Raw genomic sequence first — 10,531 nt, forward strand, 5'->3', positions numbered from 1 at the left:
AAGAGGTAGGTCATGAGTACATGCACACTGTAGATTATTTTAATAATAATGGTTGTCTTGGTTTCAAAAATGTTCTTATATCAATGTATATGTACCTAGGGATACTGATAGACTTTTGTATGATCAGAGATTTGCACATTCATTGTATTTGTTTTGATAATGACATGTAGGCTGCGTAGTAGGCTAGGTTAGCTAACTACTATGTAAGATGTACTGTATATGCTAACATAAGTGTTTCTATATTTCTAGCTGCAGCATTGCCAATCATTATTCAAGACCGTTGAATGGTTGCATTTTGTCTATTACCAGGTACATATCTTTGTTATTGTTAAGCCCAGTTTATCTTGCCTGCAAGAGCTGCAGCATTGTCAATCATTATTCAAGACCGTTGAATGATTGCATTTGGTCTATTACCAGAATAAAAATACTTGACTGGGAATCCTCGTGTATGGTGCTTAACTACACAACGCAAGATCACACCTGTTACACCAGCTGTTTTTTTTTTTTTCTTTTCTCGGTAAAGAAACTGCAAGAACTGACAGTGTTAAAGGCCCCATTGATCTTTTTCCAAGTTTACACCGAATAAGGAGAGGTAGGCCTAATAGGCCTATTATTTAGACAGAAGTAGCTATTGCACTAGTAAATAGATCACATAAATTGAGAGACTGTATAGCCTATCGCAAGCTCAAAATAGGGCAGCACGCGACTGAGCTTGAGAGCGACGTGAGACCCGTGGTGTAAATATTAACTTTCAGTGTTTTACGATGTCTTTGTAAAATAGGCCTACGTTTAATTAAAAAGTGTTTCTTGCTTGCGTTCATTCTCTCATTCCCTCAAAAAATGTTCCTGTTCTAGGCTGATCAAGTGCATGAATCCAGCATGTGCGTGTCACACGAATCACAATTGAGACAATAGATTGACCATCTTGTACAACTGCAAAGCCTTATCATAGGCATGTTACATTCATGACATGAAAAATGGAACTTATAGAACGAAAATGACAAATTAGGCAGTCGGCTAAACGTTTTGAACTTGCGCAAAACTGATGAACCCAGCATCGGTGCGTCGCATAAATCAAAACACAAATTGAAGCAACACTGACCATTAGATAATCCTACCACAAAACCTTTCCATAGGCATTCAACGTTTATGACATAAGAAGTGGAATATGAACGCATTTAATCACACCTGACAATTAAACGGAGCTGGCTGTTCGCGATTTGACTGATTCTTGAGGTTTCAGCGCAGTGTTGACTTGCATGCAGGTCTTTTTTAAGATGGAAGGAAAGAGATAGATAGAGGAAAGCCCTCTAATCGGTGAATCGGTGGGGGTTAGGAGTTGTCATAGGGCAAGTAGCCTAGTGGGTCCCTTGGCTGCGCGGGCCAGGAATCTGGGCAAGGGGACAGCAAACCTCAGACAGTAGGCCTAGGTCTACCAGCCACTCCACCACTTTTTCATGGTGAGAGCCAAAGCAAGGACATTTGAAGCCAAAGCAAGGACATTTTCTTTTACTTTGACTTAGCCTACATTTAACAGTTATCCTTACATATCTGACAGGAAAGGAAAACATATCAGAATGTACACAGTACACAAAAGATATCTTTCCAATATTCTTGCCAACGATGACATGGTTTGTAGCCTATTGTTTTTAGACATTTAATTTTTGTTTTGTTTATTTCTTTATATCTGTAAAGCACTTTGTAACTTTGTTTAGAAAAAGCACTCTATAAATAAAGATTATTATTATTATTATATTAGTAAGCTATATGAACCAAAAGGGGTCATCCACTACTTTGGGTGGGGGGACTTCTGATAGCGACAGATCTGTCTTGTAGGCTACACAATCCCAAGCCCAGATTTTTTTGGTCACATTCAGCAATCATCTCCTCACGACCGCTATAGATACCCACCCATGAGTAGGCCTATACACTGTAAAAAAAAAAGAAAACGGTCAATGTAGGCAGCCCAGGCTCCGAAAACTGGAAACAAAGTGTGTCAGCCAGATTTCATGATGGATTTGATGAAGATGTTCAAGGTGGGGAGATATCAATCAGTGTGTTAGAGCAAAAGTTTATGCTTGACTCAGAAGACCTTGACCCTATGACCTTGAAAGCTAATCAGTCTACATGGATTTTGTGGTGATTAAGTGTGCCAGGTCTGATGAAGATCCTTCAATTTGCTCAGCAGATATTCCACAAACACTGTGGGATGACTGAAAAACTCACTTTTCACGAAGTTTAATTAATTTGTAGGCTATGGTCAGGTAGGTATGGTCAGATGCTGTAAAATTGCAAAGATAACAGAACCAAGTTGATATCATGCAAAATAAGATAGATAGCTTTCAGAAAAATATATAGAGAATTATAAATAAAAGTATATACATTTAGTCTAGAGGTGATCCAGTCTTAAGCAAGGCATATCATTATATGGTCATGTGAAGTAGGCCTACAGTCATTTGTTCTCATTAGTCATCCAGGATATGTAGTTGTGTTCTGGGACAGAAGAAGTCATACTAATGTAAGAAAAGCTTTCGCTGTTCAGCACTGCCAACTTTATCACCAAAATTTGACAGATGGGCTAGTGATGTTAGTGTTGGTAGCTTATACGTTTCATGCCAAAATGTATGCTATTGCTGCTTACAGGAAACTGCTTTGGAATTCAAGTCCTTCGGTGTTGATATTTCTATCAGGATGGGGGATATGTGAGATGCATTGTATTTGTTGTAAGGACTTTAGCATTAATGAATGCTTTTATGGGTTGAGCGAGGTAGGGTTATGTAATTTCTGTGAAGTTTCAGTGAAGCAAACATACAAATATATATCAATATTATAATATTCTGCAGCCTATTATAAGCTAGGTGGTCAGTAAAACTACAGTAACAAGAATATGAGTTATTGCGCTTGTAGGCCTATTAGGCCAACTGAGTGAATGGAGATCTTGTTGCAAAAATGTCATAGGCCCATGGATATTTTATCTATATTTTTAAATAGCCTATAGCCCATTCTCGGTTTTATTTAGGGTAGCCAACTCGCTAGACAGGGCTACATAATTTATTGACTGGTAGTACAACAAAAAGCAGGTCTATTCATAGACTAATCTTTTTCAATCATATTATGGTGAAGCATGTTTGGGATGTAGGCTACTGATGGCACTGCGTGGATGCGCGCAATTGCTCTGACGGAAGGTTTTTGTTTGCGCGCGCGCACGTGTGTTTACTGGGGAGTGAGATTACATAAAAGGCCATCCAATCAGACCATTATAAGGAACTCTTGGTGTGGACAGGCAGAGAGAGACAGTCTATCGTTTTTAAGGTTCAGAAACTGTTCCCAATTATTTTTGAGAGGTGAAGCTGGAATTTGTTTCAAATATAGGCTAGCACAAGAAGTGTATCCAGGGTAAGTAGCTTTTCTAAATTCTAAAGTAATTTAAACAAAAACTAGTCTGTTATCCTAAACATAAGTTTCCTTACGTATTTCTCTGTGTATTTTTAGATGCAGAAGAGTATTACCAGCGTTTGTGTATCTCTCATTTTTTGCGCAATCCTCTCGGAGACAATTGGATTAGTAATTGCGGTAGGTTGCCTTATTTCTTTGACTGTGTAAGAGAATATGTGACACTTAACAATTAACAGTTAAATCAGATGGCACTTGATCTTTGCTGTCTGAACGATGATTTGAGATGAAACCAACTTTAAGATTGCATTTCCTCTTAAATTACAGGCTAAAGAGAAGCGTGGTTGGACTCTAAACAGTGCAGGATACCTCTTGGGTCCTCGTGAGTGGTTTTCTTTCCCATCTGTTTCTATTATTCAATGGGATGCTATTCTGTGCATTTCCTTAATCGTTTTGGTGTGGTCAGTTTCAATGATGCAGCCTAACCTGTGGCTTAGATATTGACATTATAATCTGTTAAAAGATCATCCCACTCAGAAGTCAGAGGAACTGTTTTCATTCTGGTTATGTGGTTGCCAGAGTTTATTTGGACTAGAACTTTTCAACAACAATTCCTATAGTCAATTTCTGAGTGCATGGTGTTTGTCTTGTGGAGTGCTGTCAAAGGTATTACCTGTAGCCTATTTAATATCCTGTCCCATGACCAGACTGGATGTGGCTCGGGTAAAATACCATCATCCCTGTGTTTCAGGTCGTATTGATCACCTAATACAGATAAAGGATACTCCTAGTGCAAGGGGGAGAGAAGAACTGCTTGGTCAATGTAAGATAGCTCCTGCAGGTCATTGAAGTCAAGGGAGGAATTGCTCTGTGGCACATCTCTGTGTTGGACCTTTATGCCATTTGTCATATCAGTTCTGTCACAACTGTATTTTTTAGTTGCTGAAACAAACATCCTCCAGAGCATAAATATTATTCTCATATTACCATCATTTATCATATTTTATTTCAAAGTGAATTCATAAATGCATTTTTTAAAGATGTGGACATAAAAAATAATAATGCCATGTGGTCATGCAATCTGTTCAAGAGATGTTGTTAGATAATTGCAATAGCGAAGATATTGACATAGCACTCAAAAGGTTGGGGACAACTAGAATCCTCTTCAAATAATTATCAAGGTCACGACAGTAAAAGAGAGGTCACATTTTTAAGGACAATTAAGTGTCCAGTAGATAAAATTATTGGTTTCTCCTGACCTCTATTGAAACCATGGCATATTCAGCTATACAAAAAGAAAATATGCTCAGAGATGGACAGAGATATTTTTATACCTTTTTTTTTTTTTTTATCCATTTACCTTAATTGGCTTTAATCTTCTTTTCAGTCTTGCAAGGAGGTTCCTCTTGTTTTATCACTGTGCTTTTGTCCATCCTGTCAGTCATTGTAGTGGTGATACTGAGTGAAAAGCAATTCCATGACTCAAGGCCTGCAGGTTGCTCTGAACACTTTCCGAAGAAGTCATTGAAATGAATTGCCATTCCCCGTTGGGCAGAGACTAATCAGTGACTCTCAATCAGGTCTACAGTGTATGAGTGAGTGAGTGCAACGATATGAATGTGAGTGGCTGAGTGTGCGCAAGTGTGTTAGTGGGAGCTTACAGTTTGATAAAGTAACTAGCAGTGGTTGCACAGGTTTTAAGCTTAGTGTATTTCTTTCTGCCTTTGCTTCTCAGATGCGATTGACAGTCATAGATCACTGAATGACAAGCACGGCCTGGCAGGAAAGAGAGACATGCCCCTGGAGGATGATTTCAAATCAGGTAAAGCCACTTGTTTATTGAGCCATGAGATTCAAATTTGTAGGTTGCACATAATCACCACCAGACCATCACATTTCCTCTTGCTCCTTAAATGGTGTCAAGCACACTCATCTGCAATCTTTTCCTTTGGGCCTCACAAAGTTGTCAAGCTCCTCAACACCTCAAGTTAGATTTGTGTGACTAAAACTTATTTTCAGTGATCTTTCACCCAGTACCTGTTTCCTTACCTCTTGCGGATAATAGTCCATTCATTTAATTTGCCCATCTCAGAAATAAACTGCATTGTGTTTCTGAAGAAAGCATGCTCTAATCAGTTTTTAGGCCATAATCAGTTGAAAAAATATATAAATAATAAAAAGCATTATAATTTAGGATTTATTAATGTGCCATTGAGTGGTGGTAGAAAATGGGCTTTATACACCTGTTCTTCTCAAAACCAGGTAGATGAAGTAATTCACAGCGATCATACACACTATATTTCTGATGGGTTTTAGTTATTTGAATAGAAAAGTATGGTTTTCATTCAAAACAAGTAGTGTTTTTTAAAGAACCAATGAAATGCATATCATTTATCTCAAATTACACTTCTAAAAAACAGGTAATTTGATGTACACTTTGATATGTATGTGGTATGTGTGTTTAACAGCATTATACGAAATATTGAAAATGTTTTGACACTATAGTTCAGATTCTTTTATTTGTCCATCCACCATATGTCGCTGTCCTAAATGACACTATAAAGCATGTCGTTGTCAATGTTATGTCTGCTACAAATATTGTGTCTGTGGCTTGAAATGAAACCATTACAATTTGGTATGTGATAGTAAGACAGGATGATGCTCTATTTTGTTCCTTAACAGCAGCTTTGAGGATATCTGATGAAGATGTTATTCACACCATAATTGACTTCCTTTCTTATCAAAAATTGAAAGGTAAGACACGTACCCTTGAAATGTATTTCCTGATGCCAGTTTTTATGAAGTAGCCTATCTGAACACTGTTGTATGTTTTCTTTGCTTTAAGATATTAATTGAAAAATCATTGGCAAAACCAAAGCATACCATGTTTTAATGGAAAGATTGTTTGTTTCTTTAGAAATGGGGGCACTTGACAGCTTGTCATCATCCCTCACATCAGAAGAGATGGGTCAGCCATAGCTTGTGATGAGTCCCTACGCTCCTGTGTACTCACCTATAGGACCTTGGCTTTGCCCTTTTCTGTTTGGGTTTCACAAATTAAGCAAAACATTCCTGTTTCTCCTGTTACTCTGTGGCATTGTTTTTCACTCCACTACAACTTATGGCCGTGTGAGTTGAAGAAAGTGTAAAAAAGATAAATAAATTCATGACTTTCATCCTGTCTTCTCTCTGAATCAGACCACCCTATCTTGATATTGAGTTTTTTGAGGGGTGGACATGAAGGCACACACATTACATGTTTACGAAAATAAAGGGTATTGCATGGTCATGCAGGTTCACTTTATGAATTGATATTAAAGGTGCCATGTGTAATGTCCGCCAAAAAATCAATTCATACTCCACATTCCATAAAAGATGGGGCAGTATACCTCCAGAAAGTTGGTCTACCCTAGAGTAACAACCGAGACACGTGTATTGCAGTTTGGCTGGCGGTTATGTTGCCCGCATACCGCCTCCCATGGCCGAAACTGGTATTATGACACCTGTCGGGCTGTGGCTAGTAATTTAGCATGCTAATTCAGGTTGATATCTCTGCAGCACTATACCTTGTCATTTTTTTAATGACACCATCGCCCTTATTTCTTCTCATTCTTTTGATGCGTGTAGCTCATTTTTTGGATATTTTTACCTCAATTCTTACACATGGCACCTTTAAGGAGAAACAATGATATATTTCTCTGAAACAGTTTGAGCACAATTTTGCCTGCACAAACGATGCATAAACGACTATTTTGGAGACATTTGGGTGTTAATGGGATGCTGAGTGACCTCAAACAAATAACGCTTAAAAACATAAGACACAATGATGCAGACATGTTTATTTTGACTGCACAAAAAAGTTATTTGGGCATTAATGGAGTGCTGGGTGACCACAGGTCACTAACCACGTAATTGCTTAATTTCTAAAAACAGTTTGAGAGCATATTTTTTACTTTGCCTACACAAATGTGCACAAACAATGCAAAAACAGATACAAATACTTTCATCATATGGGGTGCCAACCTCTCATCCTTTCGATTTTGCCAAGGTTTGTGCTCCATCTAGGGTCACACAATGATGATCATAATGCGATCATAATGTGTGTGGTGAACTGTTTGGCTGAAAGTGATTTGGACATTGTATACTGTATTGCATAGAACATAGTGTAATAACAAACAATACTGTATCAATAGATGGTACTTCAATTTTACAAATTTAGTGGTTAGTGGGATTACATATTCATATTAGAATATTGATGAAGATATTAAAATGTAGATTGTCATATGGAGAAACATGGGCAATGACCTTTCCAAATCATATCCATTATGTGACTAGCAAGACCTAGTTGATACAGTACAGGTATAGAGCATATGTCAAATGCTGGGTGACATGGCTCTTGTAGAGCATCATCTGAAGTAGGAATGAGGGTAGTTCCACACATAAGCCTTAAAAAGAATTCTTCATGATATTCAAATTTCAGATGAAATTTGCCTTTCAGCTGTGCTGGAAAAACAGGTCCTCCATCAAGTGTCTCGAAAACTCTTCATGACAATCTAGCCCACCTTACAACTAACCATCCAAAAATAACTGTCCTAGGCATGCCTAGGAAGCAAATATGTATTTACTTGTTTCATGTGTAGGACAATCACCATGGCAGTTTGTTTCCTGAATAGTCCATGTATCCCCCATGTTCTTTTTCAGTCAATGAAGAAATAACTGATAGAAGTGAAGATATGCTCTCCTCTGGGGTGAGAGGTGCCTAAAAAAATTAAAGAGAGGGAAGTGCTCTTGTTATGCATAAGCCACATCACTGACAACATAACAAAGACAATAGCTGCAAACTAGACATCACCTGTGGGCCCCCCATGTCCGTGCGCACCCATCCTGGATGTAACGCCAGGCACAGAATACCTTCAGCTTCTAGATCTGTGGCCAGACATCTTGTGATCATGTTTAACGCTGACTGAAAAGATCCACAACACACTTCACATTAACATAACTGGAAATGTGATGTACACACAACTCTGAAAACCTATTGCATTCAACAGGCCTCTAAATAGTACCTTGGATGTTCTGTAGGCATAGCTTTTAAACTGCGCTCCGTCTCCCCAGTTCAGCTGAATAGATCCCAAGATGGAGGAAACGTTGATGACGGCTGCCCTGTGCACACCCATTCCAGTGTTTTGTCCTGCCGCTGCTTGTAAATGTGGTAGAAAGGCCTGTAGCAGCAGAAATATTTGTATAAAACATAATCTTTACAAAGAAAGTGGACTCACATACCATTGCCCAAAGGACAAGAGCTTCATGATAAATTAGCTGCCAAGTTACAATTCTCCATTGCTATAATCTAGAGTATGAATAAGTGTTCTGGTGACCTTGGTGACCATGAGAGGGGCAACAGCATTGCTCTCGAAGGTTTTCATCATTGCTTCCACGGTCACAGTTTTCAGGTCAGTGGAGATGTTGATGGCTGCATTGTTTATTAGGCAGTTTAATCCCTCCTTTCCCACGATGGAAGCAACTTCTTCAGAGGCTGAGTGTATACTTGATTCACTAACAACATCTGATTTTGTTGAAAAGACAAAGACAGTTAGAGAAGAAACTGTGGGTTTTAAGAATCATTTTGAGAATATGGATTAAGGGTTGACTTCCAAGGTCAACAAACTCACACATGAACATACTGTGGCATCAGTGATCCTTGATACAATAGTTAGTAATGATTAGTGATTGTGTTTGCAAGCCCTTTGTAATTTGCAAATAAAACATTTATAGAGAGTTAAATTAAACGCATAATGAACGGTTCTAAGTGACTGCATGTGAGCAATATCCCAATAGTTAGGAAGTATATTCTATTCATTTTTTCTAAGCTCAACTCTCCCTTTGATCACCGACCGAAGGCGGTATCCTTAGATTTCTATTACAATTGAATATAATGGGCCTATGCAACATTTATCTTTCAGCCTGTTACTTTCTAAGAGCCCCTCTGCCTTCATCAGCTGCTGAGACCACACTAACTATGGCTCAAGGGCGCCATCTGCTGCTTACACTCAGTAAACTGTGGGCTATAGTCTACATTGTCACATGTTACACAAACTCGTGTGTTATGACAGACTAGAAACACTGTATCTTCGTCACCCATGCGAGAGTTTTCAAGCCTGCTTCTGTAGGCTAAGCTATATGGAATATAGGGATCCATAATTCTTCTAAATTTACCCAGGGTGATTATATGAACTCCAGTGAATGATCTGGTGATTTCTTGTAGCTCCTGCAACAAAACAAAATGAAATCAACATGCCTGATACAAATCGCTACAGAAGTGTACGCAGTGTCTCGGTCATCAATGTTTCCAAACTAGGTAGCCTAGGCCTACCTCAGCTGTGGCTGGATTCCTCGCAGTTGCTATGATTTTCTTCGGCCTCTCGTTTTGTTTGACTAAGTCCTTCACCATTTGCAAACCTAGTCCTCGACTGGCTCCTGTTATGAGGATGGAGTTACACCTGCTTAGATTTCCTGTCATGTTTACAAAAAAATGTCAATGTGAAGCCAGCGCTGACAGCCTCTTTCTGAACAGCTCAAAAGCAATACTGGCTTTTGCTGAAATGCTGGCTTTAGAAAGAGTATGGAGGCGTGTCTTTCTATTTCATAACCCCACCCTTATATGGACTGGGGGGAGAGCATGGGGGCACCATGTCAAAAGGGGGAAATATGCTTTAAGCTACTGTCTATGGAAATATGACACATTTTATAAAACGTGAAACGTTTGTGTGAAAACATTACGTCATGATGCAAAATTCACGTTGGCTGCTGAAAGCTCTGGAGCCTCTCACAGAAAGAAAAAACTTAATATATGAAGTTACAAATGAACAGCTGTATTAATTGCACAGACATGACACATGCTTTTATGCAGCCTTCGGGGCAGGGTGCAGTAGGCCGCCTCACTTATCTCCATCATGTGATGGGCTACATTATGCAAGGCTATTAGAATACTGAAAAGAAATGACCAAATTAAGACGCAAACGTTGAAAAACTCTCAGATTCTATTTTGTAGCAACAATGTAGGCCTATAAACCTTATGAAAAAATAAAAATAATTAGGTGTTCTGTGTGAGTAGGCCTACAGACCATATAGACTACGGTAT

General features: G+C 38.7%; 2 protein-coding genes across 5 annotated transcripts; one reads left to right on the top strand and one right to left on the bottom strand.

Moving 5' to 3' along the window:
• The first annotated feature begins 3,250 nt into the window (after positions 1 to 3,250).
• gal (galanin/GMAP prepropeptide) lies at positions 3,251 to 6,569 on the top strand. Of its 4 annotated transcripts, none has more exons than XM_048256258.1 (7): positions 3,251 to 3,396; positions 3,493 to 3,573; positions 3,721 to 3,775; positions 4,145 to 4,216; positions 5,129 to 5,215; positions 6,076 to 6,147; positions 6,311 to 6,569. In XM_048256258.1, the coding sequence occupies exons 2-7, from the start codon at positions 3,493 to 3,495 to the stop codon at positions 6,370 to 6,372; spliced, it is 429 nt and encodes a 142-aa protein (XP_048112215.1). In that variant the 5' UTR covers positions 3,251 to 3,396; the 3' UTR covers positions 6,373 to 6,569. The 4 variants fall into 4 exon arrangements, with proteins under 4 accessions (XP_048112215.1, XP_048112216.1, XP_048112218.1 ...); XM_048256259.1 differs by having other exon boundaries at positions 6,079 to 6,147; XM_048256261.1 differs by lacking the exon at positions 4,145 to 4,216 and having other exon boundaries at positions 6,079 to 6,147.
• A 643-nt stretch (positions 6,570 to 7,212) lies between these two features.
• zgc:110339 (uncharacterized protein LOC550490 homolog) lies at positions 7,213 to 10,003 on the bottom strand. The gene is made up of 6 exons (XM_048256262.1): positions 9,764 to 10,003; positions 9,607 to 9,658; positions 8,769 to 8,956; positions 8,457 to 8,612; positions 8,246 to 8,356; positions 7,213 to 8,152 (listed from the first exon to the last, which is right to left on the bottom strand). The coding sequence occupies exons 1-6, from the start codon at positions 9,908 to 9,910 to the stop codon at positions 8,039 to 8,041; spliced, it is 768 nt and encodes a 255-aa protein (XP_048112219.1). The 5' UTR covers positions 9,911 to 10,003; the 3' UTR covers positions 7,213 to 8,038.
• Positions 10,004 to 10,531: the final 528 nt, after the last annotated feature.

Source organism: Alosa alosa, chromosome 11, assembly GCF_017589495.1.
Source record: "Alosa alosa isolate M-15738 ecotype Scorff River chromosome 11, AALO_Geno_1.1, whole genome shotgun sequence".
NCBI classification, from domain to species: domain Eukaryota; kingdom Metazoa; phylum Chordata; class Actinopteri; order Clupeiformes; family Clupeidae; genus Alosa; species Alosa alosa.